A 22,431-nucleotide genomic window follows, 5' to 3' on the forward strand; every position below is an offset into this window, starting at 1 on the left:
GGGTATTGATATTAAACTGCGTCTTGCTCATTGGTTAGACTGTAAGCAGGAACTAAAATCGGTTTTATAAACAATGATACGGATATCTGACTAGCGGTGTTTCCACTGTAATCCTAGCATGGAGGTGGTGATTGGCCATATTATCTGAAATATTTTTAAATCTTACATTCCAGTCAACGCCATAAAGAGATCACAAATGACAATGATCAATTTATATGGTACTTAAGTTTAGATGACATTCAGAGTGTCGACTTTGATCCAACAGGGTGACGCAAGCCGAACTTAAGAACTATCAACTTAATGCAATCAATACTACTCGCCTGTGGTCTTCATATTGTGCCCTGACATTAACATTTAATGTAATATGTCAAAGTGGACTGGTTCACGAATCTATAATCTATAAAACTAATCGTCCATCGTTCAGGTTGATGTTTTTTTTGTAAGATCAGTTAATGCGCGGTGAGCATTAGCGTGTCGCGTTTACCTTGTAACGGATTATAGTTTTCCTGAGGAAATGATAACAGTTTGACATCCCGGTTTAAAATCATTTCAACTGTACAAGGGTACTTGACTAAGTTATAATCATTGCCTTTTAAGTATAGATATATGCTCTGAATTTGTTCATTAAATTGACTAAGATGGTATTTAGCCTTCAAAACTGGCATCCAACGGCGATATGACATTGGAGAGGTACAATGAAATTGTACCACAATGCTTTGCTTGCTAGTTAGCTTTACGTTTTATACTAAAAAAACTTCAAGATAGTATTTTATCAAGATCACGTGAACCAATCAGATCTAAAAATCCTGACATTGGACAAGGACTGGTCAGCTCGGAGTCAGAATACTGTGTCTGAGTGGGGTATTGATATTAAACTGCGTCTTGCTCATTGGTTAGACTGTAAGCAGGAACTAAAATCGGTTTTATAAACAATGATACGGAGATCTGACTAGCGGTGTTTCCCCTGTAATCCAAGCATGGAGGTGGTGCCGACACTATATCTGGTATACATCGTTCTGTCCTCAAATATTGGTAAGTTCTCTTTTGTGTCACCTTATTGCAGATTATACCGTGCAACCGCCACATAATCTCTAATTCGATAGGGTTCTATTGTTGGTTAAAAACATTTGAATTTTATTTGCTGTTTTTAATCCAGATTATTATAATAACGGCAGTTTCGGACAGGTAATCCAGTGATTAATATAATGAGCCCACGCTTTCAGGGAACGATGACGCGCAATCAACAAAATCACCGAGTCTGACAACCGATCCATTCACGGTTCTGATTGGTGTCATCATATTCTGAATCAGTGGTTTGATTGGCCATATTGCACTCACTCACTCACTCACGCACCCACCCACCCACCCACCCACCCACCCACTCACTCACTCACTCACTCACTCACTCACTCACTCACCCACTCACCCACTCACCCACCCACCCACCACCAGTGTCAACTTAATTTCGGAGGAAAACTGTAGCGAAGGTCATTCTCTGATGATAAGAAAAGGGGTGTTCTGCCCCAGGTGCCCAGCAGGTCCACGAGCGTGTGACGTCACGCTATAAACAGTTCACCGGCGACAGCTTTTGAGAGGACAGGTTGTTGGCAAATGTCGGGATCATCTGTGTTATAAATAGATCAACGTTGAGCGCGTCAAATCGGGTCACATAGCCAGTCGTCTATCGGCTGTGTAAACATATCATTCTGAATGACTAAACCATATACAAACACTTATATGTTCAGGGCAAACCATTTTGTATGAACTAAATCTAAACTTTTTAATAGACATTAAACGGTAATATCAGCCTTGTCAAAGTAACTATATCATCTTGTGTCTGGTGACCTCACCCGTATGGAATGCGGGGATAGAAGCACGCACGTATCCCCGACGCTTCGCCACTGTGGCCTTTGTACCAAGAGAGAGAGAGAGAGATAGATAGTGAGATAGAGAGATAGAGAGAGAGAGAGGGGAGAGGGAGAGAACAAGAGAGAGGGGAGGGAGAGGGAGAGGGAGAGAGAGAGAGGGAGAGAACGAGAGAGGGAGGAGAGAACGAGAGAGAGGGAGAGAGAGAGGACGAGAGAGAGAGAGAACGAGAGAGAGAGAGAGAACGAGAGAGAGAGAGAGCGAGCGAGATGGTGAAGAGAGAGGGAGAGAGAGAGAGAGAGAGAGAGAGCGAGATGGGGAAGAGAGAGAGGGAGGGAGAGAGAGAGAGAGAGAGAGAGAGAGAGAGACAAATACACACACACGGATGCACAGTGACAGGAACACGTATCAGCACACCCTGTCGGGCTGATTGTGGAGAAACAGTCATTCGTAACAAAGTTAATGACCCGGGTAGAACATAGTGCAGAAATACATCCCTCAGTACTTCTACTTTGCATCGCTGAAGGCAAGGAAAGTGTATGTACCCAGGATCTCAGCTATCAATGTGGGAAGGTCAGAGAGAGAGAGAGAAAATAGGTTTGTGGGGACCCCCATGCCAGTATGTTTCATCCAGTATGGGTGTCAGCGGGCTCCTAATTGTCGTTCTGCATGTTCTCATGTTCAGGGGTAGGTGTTTGTGATTTTCTTTAATATTCAAACCGGAAGATACTTATTTTCATACGAATGAACTATTGGAAAATATGCATTTCATTTGATTAAATATTATGGTTTCAAGAAAAGTGTCAACTCCCCAGGGAGTTGAGAATAAAAAAAACCAATACAAGCTTTATGTCGTGCCGTCCATCCTTCCTTGTCCTCATCTGCAACACTTGCGCCACTCTTGATCACAAGTGCGGCTACAGATTCATGTCCATTCTGACACGTTATATGTAGTGGCGTCCGTCCGTTCTCATTAACAGCTGTAACACTAGCACAACTCTTGATCAGAAGTGCGGCTACAGATTAGATAATGTATAAACAACATGTAGATCAATCATCAAACCTTTTCAGTCATGGAACTAACCGTATTGACAATGACAGTGTATTCGTATGGATGCATTGTATTGGTATCATGCACAATCTGAAAATACACTCCACCCTGGCAGGTATTTCAACTCCAATTATCCGTACTAATTGCAATTGCCAGGTGACGGTAGTTCACGTCCCTATATGTTCAGTTAGTAGTTGGTGCGGTATGGGGAACATGTTGGGGTACCCAAAGTCTTAACACACAGAATGTATCATTTAACTGTATCATTTACCTAAGCACAAAAGGGGGCAACAACTTTAATATTAACATATACTGTGACGTCAATGGGATGTATTCTTGTTTGCAGTGTAGTCTGCACTGTCATTTATCATTTCAGATCCACGGACCAGGCCAAACTACGTAGGTATCATTCATTGTGTCATGGAAGATCAGCATATGTCTGTGCACATGAGAATTGGACATGTTGCCATTGGAATCAACATCAGTGCTTATCATATTTGTCTAAATATGATCTTGTCTTGGAACAGCATGGTACTCTTTGCGCATCTGACAGTCCGCAGGTTGTGATTTGGCGATACGTCATCACTCTTGGACATCCTATGTGAGTTACTTGATGGATGAAAAGAAACAGTTGGTGTCTGTGAGCAGATCCCCCAAGGGAAGGCTATTTGGACTGTATGGCCTTCCATATCATCTGTTGTGAGATCAGGATTTCAACTTCATTTTTATAACAGACACTTGCACTCATGGGACATTTACCACAGACATTGTGTCTGGACGCCCCCATGGTTTTGCAGGTTAAAATAGACCACAAGAGTCGATTGTGTACAGACCACCGAAGCATAGATGGGATGTAGCTGCTTGTGGCGTTTTACAACAAAACAAAGTATACTTTTCTTTTAATATCAATTTAACGCCGATTGTGCATTGGGCATGTGTTATTAAATCTGGTGTCTGAAAATGATGTTATAACCTTACATTTATGATTTATCAATAAACATATGTAACATGAAGTGTAGCCCTTAATTCCCATTCGTTTACTGCTACTGTCTGTTTCATATAAATGGCAAAAGAAAAAGCCATCAAAGTAGATACAACAAAACAAAAGAAATTAAACTTTACTCAAATAGAAAATTGATTTATAAGACAGTTTTACAAAAGTTCACAAAAGACACTTCACGTCCTTCATTGACGTTGGAGGTTGAAGGAGAGCGCTCGCCATGAACAAATCCCATTGAGTAAGACACACAAATGTTTATGGAATGTTACAACTAAACGATTCATCTCAAAGAATAGGATCCTTTTAAGTTTGATGTTTACTTGGCCCTGGGTATAATATATGTGCCCGGAATATAAAACCGGAATCCCAGCGGGGCACAATAATATTGCGAAACGAGATACTGGAGTATCTGTCAAAATGTAGCAGTTGTTTATTTCATTGAAATGCTTTTTACTATTTCATATTGATGAGATATAAGAAGCCTATGTCTGCGCTTTGATATTGAAGTGATAGGCCAGTTCCGTATCTTTCAGGTTTTATTCGTTGAATTAACATAAACATACATTCGGATCTTTCGAATTGTACACATAAATATAGCGCCATCCAAACATTCCTGAAATAATAAAATAATTCGGATAGCTCTCCGTCATTTACACCTGAGATTGAATCATTTTCTGTTATAACTCGCCACTACAGTGGTGACGGCTATCCCTTTTTAGTGTTCGACAGGGTAAGTCGTTGACGCATTGCTGCTCGGAATAATTACCTTCTATTGATAGACTTGCTTACATCGTTAAGACCCTAGTATATCAATTCACTCATGAACATGAGTGAGTGAGTGAGTTGGGTTTAACGCCGCTTTTAACAGTATTCCAGTTATATCGCGGCGTGTCAGCTTAATGTGGGAGGAAAGCCCAAAGTGTCGCAGGTCTTAGACGTTTACCACTTCGGTGAAACCCACGAGCACAAATGGTGCTGACGAACCTAGAAACATAATCACACAATCATATTCAACGATTAATTAGAAGCACATTTAGAGATACTTTTTTCAACGGTAATTTAGAATATACCCTGGACACAAACAATACCGTGTTAAAAACATTTTCCTTTTAATATTGATGAACATGAAGTGTATCATTTGTACTTTACAGCCCATGGATCCCCAGACGATAGGGTAGAGGCAATATGTGATACAAACAATATTCGGGCAAGACATAGCGGATTTCGGATTTCGGATTTTCCGATTTCCTACTTAGTAGGTATAGGAGTCACGTGGGTGGGTGTTCAGGAAACTATTCTTGCCTAACATCAAAAGCTTACGTTTAATTCAAACTCGCTCTGCGTTGGCGAATAGTCATGACATGGATCGACTTCACTTTGGACAGACACATCGATTATTACTCAACGTCTCACCACTGCAAGTATGGCTCCATCAACACTGTGTTAAAGACATATAACTCCGACATATTGAAGCAATGATGTGTGGCATGATTAAGTATAATGACTTATGCTGCATAGACACAAGCACAGTATTTATCTATGACATACATAGAAAATATGGATTGTATGGGTTGTCAAATTCTGGATTGTGGATCCCGTCTGCATCACGTAAACATATCCCCTCAGGGACCAGCTTATCCGTGTCAAAACAATTAGATACCATACTATTATTAATGTCTACCTAATTTAAACTGTTCTACCTATTGCGTATCTTTTAACAGGACATGAACACATATTTACTCGAAAACAAACTTTATTTGTTAGAGAAAATACAAATACATACAATATGTGTAAAGATCAGCAAGTCATACACAAATATTTACACGAAAACAATCTTTATTTATGAGACATTAAAATTCTTTGTGGGAAGAAATCATGATTTATGTGGACAAAACACGAAACCCACCTCCTAACTTTAACTTGTAAAGGCATGGAAAGAGTTAGTGCACATTTCTGCTTTGTTCCGCCAATGAAACAGGCAAATGTTCTATGTTGCCGCTTGTTTTCCCAAGAAACCACAGGACAAGGGGTCAGTTATGTCACAAGGTAATCGGTAGATGGGGTAAAGAAGGCCCTCGGGCAACATTCCTAGATTTAGTTAACTGGCACAGATGATGATGCCTGAAGGATGTTAAGAATTTCCTCCCATTCAGTGGTACATCTGCCATTGCATCTCCACAACGCTCTGACGAGGACCAGTCTGGTGGCAGATCTCCCGTTCTTCTCCTTCCACTTGGCAAGCATGTATAAGATCTGCATATAAAGCGAGAAAGGGTGTGCAGCTTTGATTTGCTCTATTATAATGAGAGAATGTCCAAGTTGTGCTCCGAGGACCTCAAACCCGAAACCGATATGTCTTGCCACAAGATTGAGATCTGATCTTGAAACAGGAATCATTAGTGTTTCCTCGTCAACATCGTATGGCAAGTTGTGGTGTGATGAACCTAGGAAAACATGTTTTTATTAATATGTGATTAACATTAAATGGAATCTTGCATGATCAAATGATTTGAAAAATGCTACATGAGCAGTAACCTCATTCTGAGTATCTTTCGGAACGGCTACAGTGTAGCTTGCATGAAATGTAATATTACCAACGCAGTGTTTCATCAAACAAGTCGAACCAGAAATATATTATTTATAACGAACCTTGTCTGTCTCTCTCTTGATTGTGGTTAACCGGTTCAGTGTCTAGTCGCTGTAATGGAAATGTTAACAATATTCTAACTGTAAATATGGAATAAAGATGTACAAAATAATGAACATATAAATTGTTCAGTATAAGTGAGTAGGGTTAAAAGGGTTCATGTTATAGTAGTGAGTGTGTATTGGTTACCGGTATTACATTTATATCAAGACGTGGGGCCCAGTCGTCTGAGGTGCCGCAATTCGCTGTGCAGAGTTGCGTCCATTGGTGCCTATATGTTTCTTGGTTTTGTCAGCGCCATATCCGTGCTCTGGGTAAACGTTTGAGACCTGGATCACTTCGGGATTTCCTCCCACACTAAGTCGACACTCCGTGATATAACTGGATTACTGTCCAAAGTGGTGTTAAAACAATTCACGCACTTAAATTAAGCCTTTATCAATACGTGTCAACCTGGTGAGGGAGGTATGCCTGAAGTTATTACTAATATGCACACGAGCACCACACCCAATTTAAATTTTGCCATAGTGGAATTGAACTAATACAGCTTTGGTTATGTAAATATTATGCTGAACCTCAAAACATTAACAGGTAAAGGAAGCAATGGTTATTTAAGAATGTCTTAGACCTACCTGATACCGACATTCAGGCCAACATCGAAGAGTATTTCCCATTTTAAATGTATACACTATTACTGCATCTACTCCTGATATGGAAAAAGTTTGTACACTTATAAAGCTGGAAATCTGGAATGACACAGACTGTGCACTAGCGTACTACTAAAAGCGGTTAGAAGGGGATTCCCCTTCGAAGGTGAATATCGCTTTGGACGGGAAATAGCGGATTTCGGATCCCGGATACAAGTGTATGATCTTTGATTTGAAGTGAGGGGAGTAAATTGCCTGTGTAGTGATGGTATAAAAAAGCGTTGGATATTGAATGTAATCGTGTTTCATTAAATTGTCTACTACGCGATTTCATGTTTGCGTACATGAATCATTGGTACGGTTCCTGTCACATGTGCAATCAATTCAGTTACTTGTTAAGTTGCTTATCTTATTGATCGGCTGTAGAATAAGCCTTACTCACGCAAATACCTGTCTTTGGGTACTTAATATGAGTTTGTAGGTCACAGGCCAAGATTGCTACTTTATAAGCTAACATTTAAAATACTATCACCCATATCATCCTGTCCTGAAATGTTGAAATTTAAGACCTGCATAATTAATAAACAGCAACAAAAATCATTTCAGTTATGCAGCTGTAAGCTGTAATATCATTGACATATATATTTTTCTACTACAATTTCATGATTGTCAACGTCATCATAAAGCAGAATAAACTACATTTCATAATATATTTGATATAACTAGAGTGTCACATTTAAGGCTATGATATAATATTTCTTCACATAATACATTTGTTGGCGATATATTTTCTTTCCATGCTTCACTGTTTGCAATATTTGCAAACATCACCTGTCGTCAAAGGATTTTGTTAACATCTTTAAAAAAGTAAACATATAAATCTATTTTGTTTTGGTGAGAAAATATCCTATTGTATAAAAATCAAAACGAGTTGCACTTTATTTTGCCTTTTTACCACAGTGCCTGTGACTAATTTCCTCCATTTGAACTGCTCATACAAACAAAATACCCAAATGCAAAGACATACTTAGTCAATAATTATTCATAAATGATAGTTACATAACTATGACAAGGGAAGGAACCAAAAAAAAGTATTCATAAGCGAGCTGTAAATTGTACTCAGGGTTTGTTCCGCGTCATACGTTGCTCCATTTAGCAACTATATCGGACGACGCAATAACACTGCCATTGGAGCACATTGCAAGACTGTTTAAATCAACACAAGTAGGGCAGAAGGTTTTAATCTTCTTATCTGTTTCTGGATCAAATACATTATTGCAAGCGACACGTAAAAAAGTCTCTGGCGTTTTCCCACTTCTGGTCGCTGCATACGTTTCGAAAAGGGACATTGGACTTCGGATTTCGGATTTTCAGATACCAGGCAATGATACTGGGAGTGCAGTGGCAAATATAATGGGCATTAAATCCATGTATTTAATAACACGTTTTACATTATCATGTCTAGCTGTATTACAGGGGTTCATGTATCTGAAGCTATATTCTGTTGCCTGACGTCAAATGTTTCCTTGTTTATTCAAACCGTTCTGCTTTTGGAGTGAGTGAGTGAGTATGGTTTTACGCCGCTTTAGCAACATTCCAGCAATATCACGGCGGGGAACACCAAAAATTGGCTTCACACTCTGCTTTTGGACATTAATATAACATGGATTGATAAGACGTATCCTTATCCCGTAACAACGGGGCGTTACAGCACAGAGGTATTCATGGAATGTACCCGCATGTGCACAACTACCTGGCAGGCAGCCATCGGTCATGCTATATAAAGAATCACGTCACTACACATAGGACAGTCCTAGTTTCTCTTTCCTTATGCATTGTATAATAAGGCGTGTTGAGGACATAGCCACGCAGCAGACATGAGTAGACAGAGCTATGGATAGGGAAGACAGAGAGGTGGCAGGTCCGTACTTCACGGGGAAGAACAAGGCACTGAAGCTCACTGAAGTGTTGGAGATACTGGAGAACCCTGACGACACACGGGCTATAGTAACACCCCCTGCTAAACCCCATGGAGGAGACGGGTACTTGTACAGGGTGGAGGCAGACTCGGCGGAAGGTAGGTTAAAGAGTGCATGTGAAGGTTAAAAATGAATAAAAATGCATAATCTCATGAGTTAATAAAGGGAGAATTAATAATGAAATTAGTATTAATGAAACACTAAATGTGATTATTTGTATTATTTATTGTAATGTGACATGTTGTGGGATGTGGTGTGATGGGGTCGTATGGATGGGTATTGGGAGCAAGTAGCAGGTGTCAATTAGTCAATGGAGCCACAGACCAGTGAAGATCAGGCTCACTGACTTGGTTGATGCATGTCGTCGATCCCAATTGCGTGTATCGATGCTCATGATATCAATCACTGGATTGTCTGGTCCAGACTCGATTATTTACAGACCGCCGTCATACAGCTGGTCTATTACTTGGTGCGGCGTTAAACCAAAAAACAAAAAAAACAAACAAAAAAAACGGAGCGGCAATTAGAAGGAGGGAAGTCATTGTATCTAAAATAGACGTGGGCTCGAATCTCAGATTGTTCATTTATGTGATTCTAGGCTTGTAAACGTCGATGACCTATGAAGATCTACGCCACTTTACGCCATTAATCCACTTTACCAAATGTTACTTTACTCATGCTTTAGCCTTCACAATGTAGAGATGAATAGCGACCTACTAGACCAACTGATCCCTATGAAAAATACAAATATAGTTGACTAAACGTTCACATACTAGCATGCTGTGATCGCGATCGTGATATCAGTTACATTTACACACACTTAAGGTTTAAATATAACCCGCTATTGACACAGTCAACACGTAACATAGGAATGACAGCTTATCTCTCGCACTTTGTGGCCATGAGCCGGATCTTGCAAGGGAATATACGTACTCGTGTTACCTGTAATGAAAAAAACGTTCCCGACTGCAACTCGTAAATAGCACCCCGATCTGAGGCCATGCAACGCACAACCAGGCTCTTTGTATTGATTCAGGTTGCCGATCAATGCACGTAGCTAGGCAGTGATAATGAAAACATTGCACGCTAAATAGCATTGGCAGTTTCTCTTTTCAAACGCTGCTTTTGATGCAGAAAAACAAAACAACTAAAGTATCGCACTTAAAGAACATACGAGGCAGTTGATTGTCAATGTGTTGATGTTTTGGGCCGAAGGCTATTCAAATATTCACTAAGAAAGTTTGATTGCATGTGCGGTACTGATCAGGTAGCAGATGCACTGTAAATCCCTTGTACATAATATTGTGGCAACATTATTTAACATTGTGATATTTTTTACATTGTCTCATATTTACAAGTTTCAATTCATTCATAAATTAGAACGTGTTCTTGTCATCTTTGGTTTGAAGAAAGCCACCTTGAATTTAATTGTAAACACACTTACAATTTGTGTCGACTTAGAACCTTTTAAATTTGGATTTAGACTGTTTGCCGTGAACAACGTGACATCCAGATTAGTCATTAGTAGACACTGTCTATATCCTTCACATTGTGTCCTTAATAGTATTTCGTTATTGATCATTCTGTTTGATGGTGGACGTGGATGTAGGCTTGATTCTGTGTTTATATTAAATTGTGCTCATTGCAGCAGATACTATAAACCAGAAAACATTGAATCAACTAACGCGAATTTTACGGGGAAAACATGATCGAATCTGTATGTATATTATATGAATTATTTTTATTGCAGCAGATCCAAAATATATAACCCAAATATATATCCCAAATATATAACCGTAACTAACGCCTAACCGACCGAAAAGACGTCTTGTAATCATTAAGTTATTGACATTTGTAATTCATTTCGTCTTGCTCTACAGACTCCTGGAAAAATGACAACTACTACTTCAAGCATAATGGTCCTCGTGAACAGCCTAAACCTTCACCCAAGGTTCTCAAGCAGTACTTCGTGGCTTATAAAAGTAATGGCAGCACCACCAAGGCTTTTAAACGACAGGCATACAACTTGCTCGAGGGAGACGTGAAATATATGTTAGTACACTACATTGGGAAATGCACAGTAGCATTATCCGATCCAAAATATGAGAAGCGTTTGAATACAGCCCTCCACCATGAATCCCAGATAGTGAACAGTTACGCGAGAATAGCTGGTTCTGGAGATGAAGATGGTGGAGATTGGGAGACCAGGGATATGGAATGTGATCATGATCGTGCAAATACTAACTCTCCTACATTCCTGGCTTCCTTAGATGAAGTTAGCTCAAGGAAAAGGACACATGACCCTGATATGGTAAATCGTGTGAAATCTCCTAAACGTTCAGAAAACGAAAAAGTAATAGAAAACAATTTGATGGACATAACCACCGAATGTGTTAGTCATCAACATGATGAAAGAGCGACCAACCTCAAGTCACTCACCGAATATTTGCTGAACAAACGTACTCATATCGTTATCGCAAGACGTGTGCTGAACCAGACAAAATACTGGGAGAAAAGCACCAGCTTTTCTACCTTTGACAGTCCATGTTTATCATTAATCGCTGACATCGACTGTAAATGGAGAAATGACCTCACAGAAGTCAGTGGCAGGTTGAAATGGTCACGACTTAGCCCGGATGGTTCTCGGCGAAAGACCAGTGCAAGGATACGTATCACAGACTGGTATCTACTGTCATAGTAGGTGCATATCACATGAAGACGGACATCACAGAGTTTGTTGACACCCTCTATATGTAGCCATCACATGTGATGGGTGACAACGCCATAACAGATGACGACGATGGGACGGATCCTCAGATGTGCAAGGTGGGGCCCCACAACATACAGAGGAATCATCTCCTCGATCAAACAGCATGGCTTGGCGATGAGGTAATTTGGACAAATCAAAGGTACAAAATCGACCAGGGCAACCTTCCTTCTCGGTCGTGGTCGGTCAAATGTCAAATAATGATATCAGGAATAACATTATTAAAGATGAAAATTGTACAATATTGATAGATGATAAAAAACCCATTTGTTCCAATAGTTGAAATTGCTCACAGACCAAGTAACATTAACTCGCTCAATCGTTATTTGAGCAGTTCAGACAGGATATATGTTGCCATAATGTTTTTCTAAATTGCTGGTTGGAACACGTGACGAAGGGGTTTTGTATACAGTAAACTACGGTTATAACGAACTCAAAGGGACTGCTAATTTTAGTTCGTTATAACCGTAGTTTGTTATAAGCATATATACAGCATAACTACAGCAAATAGTCGGGACCAAAAAAGTAAGTTCGTTATATCCGTCAGGTTGTTATAAGCGTGTTCTTTATGACCGTAGTTTTATCTCCATTGAAGGTGATGAATGCATACATGCATGTCCTGAAGACCACGTGGAATAGGATCCACATCCTCCACTGCGCTGTACTTGATTCCTTCCTTGTCAACCATTGGGAGAAAGACGAGTATGACGTGCACCCATGAAAGGTATGGACGAGCATAGTCATGTACATTGTATAAAGGCATGAGTAAAGTACTGGTATTAGGTTTTCGTCCAAAGATGGAAATTAAAGAGACATTTGAAGATGTTCGATTCGGTTATGGATCCTTGTTTAGCATCTACTTTAGGCTCTATGATATATGAGGTCAGTTTTGTAGACAGTTCATCAAAGGTCTAGAGCAGCAGTTTTCCTTTTTCAAGAATATCCTCACTGGACATATGTCAACATGCTATGTACAGTAAACTACGGTTGTAACGAGGTTTAATGGCCGCTTTGAACAGTGTTCCAATTATTTCACAGTGTGTCAGATTAATGTGGGAGGAAAGCAAGAAGTGATGCAGGTCTCAGACATTTACCACTTTGGTTATTGAGTTTGAAATGTTCAATATCATCGCCATTTTAGCATGTATCCAAATCAGAGGAAAGTATTCGTATTGATATGCTAATATCAGTAAACTTGGTCAAATGGAAAAGAAATTATTGTAAATTATAACACAGTAGTCTGTAGATAGACATACGTCTATGTGGTTAAAGAGCATCAAATGAATCTTGCTTGATCAGGGTAAAACATTCAAGACCTCATATTTTCTTTTCACCAAAACCTTTACTGAACCCTTTCCACATTCTAGCTTGTCCCCATCTCAGTGGAGCTCCTTTTTTAAATATAAATGTATGTGCTTCTTTCCTTTTTTGGAGACCAGGCATTAGTCTGAAAAGCATTAAAATGTTTGGTTTGCATCAGTGACAAGCCCGATGCAATTCCATGTTTTGACTTGTACAATAATTATGTCCCTGTGTTTCTCGGGCGACCGGTTGACTTGTCTTTGCATGTGTTTGTGACGGGTGCCACCGGTGGACAGAATACGGTCACCTTTTTGCGAACTGGTATTGTCACTATTTGCCAGTGATTTATTAGCACATGCTCGTGATATGGTCGGTATCATTCAAGGTGTTTGTTTTAATTATGGCAATGATTTTGCGGATTTATTTTATATTAGGAAGAACTTGGAACTTACACGTGGATCCTGATGCCAGTGAACATGCCACTGAATCAACACTGGGTGCTTCTGGTCGCCAATGCCCAGGATGGAGCAGTGGGCGTGGTCAACTCTAAGCCTGCCCTTGATGTAGGGGACAAACTTATACAAAATTGGAGGTAATTTGAGGGCGTGGCCAGCTATATGTAGAGATAAATCTTTATCATCCAAAACTGATATAGCTTGGGTGAGATCAAGTGATATATATATTGCAAATATGTTGCAGCAATATCTACATCACAATGTTTGCAGACCATAGTGACGTCACTGGTTATCATGACGTCACAAATGACATCACTAATGACTGCTACTGAAGCTGTTAGCAATACTTTTTACACTTGATACACTGCTTATTACTGTCTATAAGCTGAAACAGCTGGCAGAATGATGTTGGATGATAAATTAATTCTCACCCTTGTGTCCTTTGATATGAAATATATCAACACTCGTTGATATTTTTACTCTTGGAGAGATTCTCTATGTACAACACTAAGTAGGCGGACCGAACAGGTGATGTGGTCAGCTCCCAGCCTACAATTGATGAAGACTACTGCGCTGACCAGAGCTGAGGTACACACTGATGAATGTCTGCTACCAATTTGGAAACAAAAGCTGCAATCTGCCTCAGCTACAAACGTGCAGTTATTCAGTCCTAAATGTATAGCGCTAGGTTATAGGTTGGTTTGAGGCAGCGGTATCAAATAGAGGTCGTAAACTATATCCTATATCTATTTTAGAAAATATACACGCAGTTTGAGGAGAGGTGATGGGTCAGTGGTCACATGGACAAAGAAAGAATATCCAGTACTGAGTCAAAGAGATGGACACAGCTGTGGGTTGTTTGTGAATATGGTACGTGAGCTAGATGAGACGATATATGAATCTCTTTCATAATTGAATAATATCAATTATAAGAGCATATGCAGCAAAACATGCTGAATTGCTACTATTTAATATACAGTCTAAATTTCTCCACATTTACTATTTTTTCACTAAATCTTCTGAAATTCCACCCAGCACGGGAACTATATTACAAATGTCAATCGCATGAGCATGCTCTTGGGTACTTACCATTCAAAAAATTCATGATCAAAACTGAATATTTCTAGTAGTATCTTAATCAGTATTAATATACTGATCCGTTTCTACGATATGTGTTTACTTAAATTTCCATAGTTCTAAAAAGTTTTGGGATACAGTACGTTTGTATTAAAAACAAAAGCAAAATGACAATGTGGACTTTTATTTTTAAATATAATATATTTCTATGTGTACAGTGTATTCTGGCACTCTAAATCGAGATTCAACGGGATCATGCTGTTGGAAAAGTCTCTGAGTGAGTGAGTGAGCGAGCGAGCATGGTTTCACGCCACCTTTAGCAATGTTCCAGCAATAGCGCGGCAGGGGACCCTAGAAATGGGCTTCAAACATTGTACCCGGGAATTGAACCCGGATCTTCGGCGTGATGAGTGAAAGCTTTGACCACTGGGCTACCCCCACCCCCTGACCTGATATGAGACCGTATACCGTCAGTAACAGCCATCTTGGATTTTCATACACCCACTTCACATATTTCACAAGAATATTCTGGTACAGAAATCCGTTATTTGACACGGTTTTGTGAATTAATAAAATTAATTGTGATGTGCAAAGACATCAATTTTAAAAACAACTACGTTCGTGACTTTATTACTAAAATTATAGAGGAAAAAGGCTCACAACAGAGGTCACTGATTTACAAATACCAACGTCATTGAACATAATATAGGATGACGTCACAACCAAGAAACGCGACGCCAATGACGTCACATAGCAGTAGACCATATATAAGTCCATTGTTAGGGATAAGCAGACTGCTATCAAATTACAGTTGACACCAGACTCCTATTAACATAGGTCAGTTTTATTATAATTATATCTTGTTTAAACGTTAAGTGCATTATTTATTCCATTGTAAACGTTTGTGATTACATTAGAGGGTTGTATCGGAAACACGCCTTGCCCAATATTTTTCTCCTTACCTAATATGACACCGTATACTGCCACTAGAGACACCTTAGGGGTCAAACACTGAAGAACAGTGCTTTGTTTTTTTTGTCAATTATTCGTCACCAGTGGCGCTATATTGTTACAGGCAGCAGAAGCTGTACTATCGGAGGTGCCTCCCAGTGTCATGAGAAGCTGCCACACTGTCTGGTACAGGAAGTACATCTGGCGCAGGTTGCGAGAATATGCTGGTGAACATATACCGCCTGATACTGACACACATAGTGAGTATAAATATTGTTTTCCAAATATACCTCAAAACCTAAATACATACTAAAGACAAAACCCATTCGATATTCATAAAAAACCAAATCGCTGGTAAAATCAGTTGACTATATCATGCGCATGTGTTTATGAATCACTATCAAATAGTGTGTTCACGACAAGGTGAGAATATCCTGCCAATAGCAATATATATCACAACAAAACAAGAATGTCCAAACCCACGTATCACTGGGCGTACTTCTTATGTCAGCAAACCTTATTCGTTTCCAGCTAAATCTAGCATTGTCGTACAACTATTCTGTACTGGAAGACGCAAGGTGTTAGGGAAAATTCATAAAGCGGTTTTATTGAAGAATGTTCATAGTTGTTTTACGCCGCCCTAAGCAGTGTCCCAGCTCTATGACGGCGGTCTGTAAATAAATGGACAAGACGATCCAGTGACAGTATTAATATCATGAGCAATTGGGATACGATGACATGTATCAACCAAGTCAGCGAGCCTGACCACCCGATCCCGCCGCCTCTAACGACAAGCACAGTCGCCTTTTACGGCAAGCATGGGTTGCTAATATTTGTTACATGTGTTGTGCAAAGACTGAATACCAAACATGTTGATGGTTAGGTTTTAAGTAATTCAATACAACTACTGATATATAAATATATTAGACAAATTGCTTTAAAATGCTTAGAGACATTAACGTGAGTTATTAGATCGACATATTGTGGATTGAATCCGCTGCTGGCTTGTTTCCAGCTATTGGAAAATCCTAAAAACGAATAGCAAATAATTCGCCGGTCGGTCATCACCACAACGAGGATTCTCTGTATCAGTTCTGGTGTTGCTGACTTCACAGGCCTTCGAGGGCGGGGGTCGTCTTCAAGGCACTCCCTGTTACGTTCAAACTCTGCTGCCTAACACGTTATGTTGGCAAAGAAGGGACATACTTCCCCAGTGCTGTATTCATATCTTCATGGATGGCTTTTGGCGTTGTTATATAAATCCTTTTTTTTCTGCAATTCCACTTGACTGCACTTTCCTAAAATGTGTCCATTCCAAAGGCCACAGCGCTCTGCCTGTTTTAATAACAGCAACACAATTTGCATCGTGTAATGTGCACAACAATTTTTTACTTGTGGACAATTCCTTCTATCAGAGGCTCAGAAATCAGGCAACCACCGTTGCCGACACATTGCTGACAGAATATTGTCATTCACTCACTCATTCACTTATTATTCACATGCTATTGATGATGAAGTAACGACTGGCATTATTTCAATTGTTGAAGTGAAATATAAAAGCAGGTACATCATACATGTTACAGGTTTTATAAAAAATTTGTGTGTGTATTATTTCTTGTTATTCAAGCACTAGTGAAGCCTGGCGAACTGGGAAGTGTCCGGACCTCAATATTCGCAATGGGCAAAAACTTAATATTGATACTGCAATTGGAGGATATGTAACCAATCACGATTTGGGTGTGGGTAATGAAAAAGGGAGACAACTATCAAAATATACTGAACGACAAAAGTTCCTGTGACATTGAATAAGATTTAATGCAAAGTAATGCTTTTTACAAAATCTGAAACAATTTCGGTATGGAACAGATAAAAGACTCCTGTAAGTGTTCAAATGGTTTAATTTGCCATACTGACTTCAGAAAATGCGTGATTTAATAAAAAAACAGAACATGTCAACTTACAAATCAATAGCGTGTGTGTCCACCTCTGGTTGCGATGCAGGCAACACATCTTCGTCTCATGGAATGGACCAGGCGTCGCACAAAGTCTTGTGGGATATCTGTCCATAAATGCTGGAGCATGTTTCGAAGTTCCTGGAGTGTCTGTGGAATACGTGGTTGACGTCAAAGGCGCCGATCCATCTCATCCCACATGTGATCGTTGGTGAGAGATCAGGGGAGCGAGCCGGCCAGGGGATGACATTCACGTTGTTTTGTTGAAGAGAATACTAAACAAGTCGAGCAATATGAGGCCGGGCGTTGTCATGTTGAAAGGTAATGCCTTGGCCATGACGACACAAAAACGTTAGAACAGGGCCGATGATCTCGTCGCGGTAGCGCTGTCCATTGAGATTTCCCTCCACCAGTATCAAACGGGTCCTCAGTCTAGCTGTAATCCCACCCAATGCCATAACGCTGCCGCCCCCGAACCGATCTTCTTCCATGACACAATTATTGACGTAACGTTCACCTCGACGTCGTCACACTCGAATCCGTCCATCGCTGTGGCTGAGGTGAAAACGACTCGTCAGTGAATAGAACTTGTCCCCACTGCATGGCAGTCCAGCGTAGACGCTGTCTGCACCACTGTAGACGTGCTTGACGGTGGTTTCCTGTCAAAATGTGACGTCTAGTGGGTCTTCTGGCAACAATTCCTGCACATCTGAGGCGGAGACGTACGGTTTGTGAAGATATTCGTCGAAGGCCAGGGATGCTTCTTGCAGTCACTCTTGCTGAGTGGAATCGATTTCGTACATGTAGGTGTGTTGTTCGAATCCAGTTGTCGTGTCGATTATTTTCGCGTCTGTTGTCAACGTTGCCATGAACACCAAATGGAATTTCTGTGGACGTTAAATTGTCTTGCAACATCACGTTGACTCGATCCTGCTTCAAGCATACCAATGGCTCGCAGACGCTGATTTTCGCACAGGCATGGCATTTCGTAATGTTGAATAATTGCGTAATTTTGTTGTTTTTCTGAGTGGTTGTCGTCAGCACGATGCTAAACAATGCATAATGTATTACTATATTGAAAACCAAACTTGACTTATTTTAAAAATACACTAAAATATTGATATCACAGGAACTTTTGTTGTTGAGTATATGTTATTAAATTACGTGTTTTGACTTGAACGATATGTTACCATGTTTTGCAGATGACCAATTGACTTGGCTTTGCATGTGTTTGTGACGTGTGTCACCAGCAGGACAGGATATGTTCGCCTTTTCGTAAACACCTGATATCATCACTATTTGCTAAAACATACTCATTATCGGCCATAGAGGATCATCAAATATATGTGATATTTATATGTTGGCAAATGGTGTTTATTGTGGTTGATACATAGATTTACAAAGAAAACAGCATGTACAAAAGCCAAAATCTCTTTAATGTCTATTGTTGTAGTAAACATTGTAAGCGTTAAAATATATAATGATTAAAAGTGTGTTTATTTGAAATATATTGCTAAATGATGAATTAACCTGTTTGGTTCTGTATTTGAAATATCGTTGTCCTTCTTGCAGTGCTTGAGTCTCCATGTGAAAAGCTGACAAATAATCCAGCGTCAACGAATGCCAGAGCGTTTGCGTATACAATAGTCAATACGTCGACCAGCATAGATGATACGAGATACAGTTTGCATAAAGCAGCCAGCCTCGGTGATATTAGACGCATGCACTTGTTGATAGACCAGGGGGAGCCTGTAGTAAGTACCGATGACCGAGGATGGACGCCTTTGCACTGTGCCTGTGAAATCGGTCACGTTGAAGCTGTCTCTGATCTGGTTTCCAGGAGGACGGGCGACGTACAAAATAGAGCTCAACTTACATTGTACAATCCTGTCTTTGGAACGGAGTATATGTGTCTAGCAGGAGCATATCCACTCCACATTGCTTGTTTAAATGGACATGAGAATGTAGCGCACATTTTGATCAATAGCGAGGCAAATGTTGACGACAAAAGTGAAAATGGAACAACAGCTCTTTTACTTGCTTCTATTAACGGACATGAATCTGTAGCTGCACTTCTGATCAAGTGTGGTGCAAGTATTACAGCTGAAGACAATGACGGAGGGACGGCACTACATCAAGCTTGCGTGAATGGACATGAATCTGTAGCCGCACTTCTGATCAAGTGTGGTGCAAGTATTACAGCTGAAGACAATGACGGAGGGACGGCACTACATTTAGCTTGTGTGAATGGACATGAATCTGTAGCCGCACTGCTGATCAAGAGTGGTGCAAGTATTACAGCTGAGGACAAGGACGGATGGACGGCACTACATATGGCTTGTCAGAACGGACATGAATCTGTAGCCGCACTTCTGATCAAGAATGGTGCAAGTGTTGCAGCAGTAACGACACATGGAGTTACGGCACTATATACAGCTTGTCAGAATGGACATGAATCTGTAGCCGCACTTCTGATCAAGAGTGGTGCAAGTATTACAGCTGAGGACAAGGACGGATGGACGGCACTACATATGGCTTGTCAGAACGGACATGAATCTGTCGCCGCACTTCTGATCAAGAATGGTGCAAGTGTTACAGCTGAAGACAAGGACGGATGGATTAAAGAGAGTAAGTAATAGCCAACTTCAGTACTACTAGAACCGTAATAATGCTTCACTGAACTTTACTGAAGTCAAGAAAGACACGTTGTGCAATTTGTTTACTTTTAATACTACTTGATAACGGGGATATGTCATGCATCAACACACCAGTATTTAATTTTGTAATTCTTAGTGTATTATGTGCTTACATGTATATACCAAGTGAGTGAGTTGGAATGTTTAATTGGTATCAATTTCTTTCAGTGTCTCCAAATAATGTACCCTACTGAATAGTGAAATGTATACCGTTGCAAATATTTGAAACCTTTGTATTATCAACTGCAAGATAATAACATGGTATCCGATTCATAATAAATATTCCTCGGTTCTCACTATTTCCAGCAACATTGAAGATGTTTGGAAACTCTCAAAAACAGCCAGAACTACCCTTGGGAGATATACCAAAACAAGTTTCGCCTTTTGTCAACAATCTGAGCGGGTGTATATCCAATGACAACAACAGAATCCAACATACCAATGTGGAAGCAATGCCTTCTAACACACAATCACCGTCTGCTTGGAGGAAAACTAGCTTCAATGTCCAACAGCAAGGAAGAGAACAGTATTGCACAAGACCAGACCACGGTTACGGTGATACTATAACCTTACAAGTGCCCCCGTGTGTACTGGACAGTCAACCGCCAGGTTGGGTATCTAATATTCCCTTCACACACAGAAACCCCATCGTGCCAAGACCAACGACGGGACCCTCCAATCGAGCCTCCAGGAGGAGTCACCGGCAGTTCCAACACACAGATGAACTGTGGCTTCCCTACAACCACATATCCCCGAACAATACAATCTGTTCCTCCACCATCTGATTTCTTTTCCGCTCTGCAAACGGATATGAACGCTTCCATGCCAGGACAAGTCATGTCTCCCTTGAATGTTATCTCCATTCAGAATCCGCCTGGAATTTCCACACCTACCAGAGGGTGGGCAGCCAATTCCTTTGACAGGAACTTCTCAGTCCCTAGCGGGGCAGTACCAAGGACAACTGGGAATTCTCTGAACTTTCCATTGTAATTAACAGAAAGCACAATTTGGCTCATGCTTGAAGTATATTTTACACACATGGACAATAACATGTATTACCACAACAACAATGAACTAAATTTTCATTCGTTTTACAATTAATCGTTATGATAATGTTGAACTGTGGTCATGTATTTTGTTTCATAACATGTTTCAACGCCATAATGTAGTTGAAAGTTTGTTTCGTAACCATTATGGCACGTGCCAGACCTTACAATCACATTTACTTGTTAAGTACACAGCTAAGACAAAATGGATTTTATTTTTGTTTGTTGTTTTACGCCGCACTCAGCAGTATTCCATCTATATGACGGCAGTCTGTTAATAATCGAATCTGGGCCATCCAATCCATTAACATTATGCGCATCTATCCTGGAGATTGGGATATAACGACACCCATCAACCCAGTCCGCGTACCTGACCACCCGATACCGTTTGCCGTCTTCCTAGAAGAAAGAGTGAGTTGGTTTTTACGTCACTTTTAACAGTATTCCAGTTATATCACGGCGTGTCAGCTTACGTGGGAGGAACGCCAGAAGTGATGCAGGTCTCAGAAGTTTACCACGTCGGCGAAACCCACGAGCCCGGGTATGGTGCTGACAAACCTAGAAACATAATCTGGGCGAACCGGGATTCAAACCCACAATTATAGGTTTCTTGCGTGTCCAAGGGACGCAACTCTGCACAGCGAATCGCGGCGCCTTAGATGACTGGGCCACCCGTGCCCCCTAAAATAAAGAAGCTGAACTGGAACACTAATTTGTAATGTCATTAAACGGAATAACGCTTGGAACTGAGAACATAAGGAGCTAAAAAAAATTTAACAATGAAGATTGTCAAGGTTTGACCCCATTAAAATATAACTACCGCTTGGAGACATAGCTAGCATAGGTTTTTGTCAAACACAGAGTTATGAGTTTTAGGTCTTCCTATAATTCAATCAAAAAGCTTTCAAAGTGCGCAAAACTAGTTTCAGTCGACTATACATAACATAGTCTTTCTGTCACTCTAGGCACTACATTATATCTAGAGCTATATGACA

General features: G+C 40.3%; 2 protein-coding genes across 2 annotated transcripts in view; both read left to right on the forward strand.

Annotated features, from left to right (window-relative positions):
* Positions 1 to 21,707, forward strand: part of LOC124114938 — a 100,083-nt gene extending 78,376 nt beyond the window's left edge. Inside the window, exons 6-7 of the mRNA XM_048391974.1 lie at positions 19,267 to 20,322; positions 20,697 to 21,707. Coding sequence (XP_048247931.1) covers positions 19,267 to 20,322; positions 20,697 to 21,175 — 1,535 coding nt within the window. The 3' untranslated portion in view covers positions 21,176 to 21,707. The remainder of the gene's footprint in view (positions 1 to 19,266; positions 20,323 to 20,696) is intronic.
* LOC124114957 lies at positions 9,065 to 12,676 on the forward strand. The gene is made up of 3 exons (XM_046475722.2): positions 9,065 to 9,288; positions 11,071 to 12,079; positions 12,553 to 12,676. Exons 1-2 carry the CDS (start codon positions 9,105 to 9,107, stop codon positions 11,886 to 11,888), a joined length of 1,002 nt encoding a protein of 333 aa, XP_046331678.1. The 5' UTR covers positions 9,065 to 9,104; the 3' UTR covers positions 11,889 to 12,079; positions 12,553 to 12,676.
* Positions 21,708 to 22,431: the final 724 nt, after the last annotated feature.

The sequence above is a fragment of the Haliotis rufescens genome, unplaced genomic scaffold (assembly GCF_023055435.1).
Source record: "Haliotis rufescens isolate VD_foot unplaced genomic scaffold, xgHalRufe1.0.p SCAF_103, whole genome shotgun sequence".
Taxonomy (NCBI): domain Eukaryota; kingdom Metazoa; phylum Mollusca; class Gastropoda; order Lepetellida; family Haliotidae; genus Haliotis; species Haliotis rufescens.

Bases quoted from the DNA above. Each gene is read 5' to 3' on its own strand.
- LOC124114957 (XM_046475722.2), top strand. From the start codon at position 9,105: ATGGATAGGGAAGACAGAGAGGTGGCAGGTCCGTACTTCACGGGGAAG. The intron at 9,289-11,070 runs GTAGGTTAAAGA...CTTGCTCTACAG, and splicing joins GGAGGCAGACTCGGCGGAAG to ACTCCTGGAAAAATGACAAC.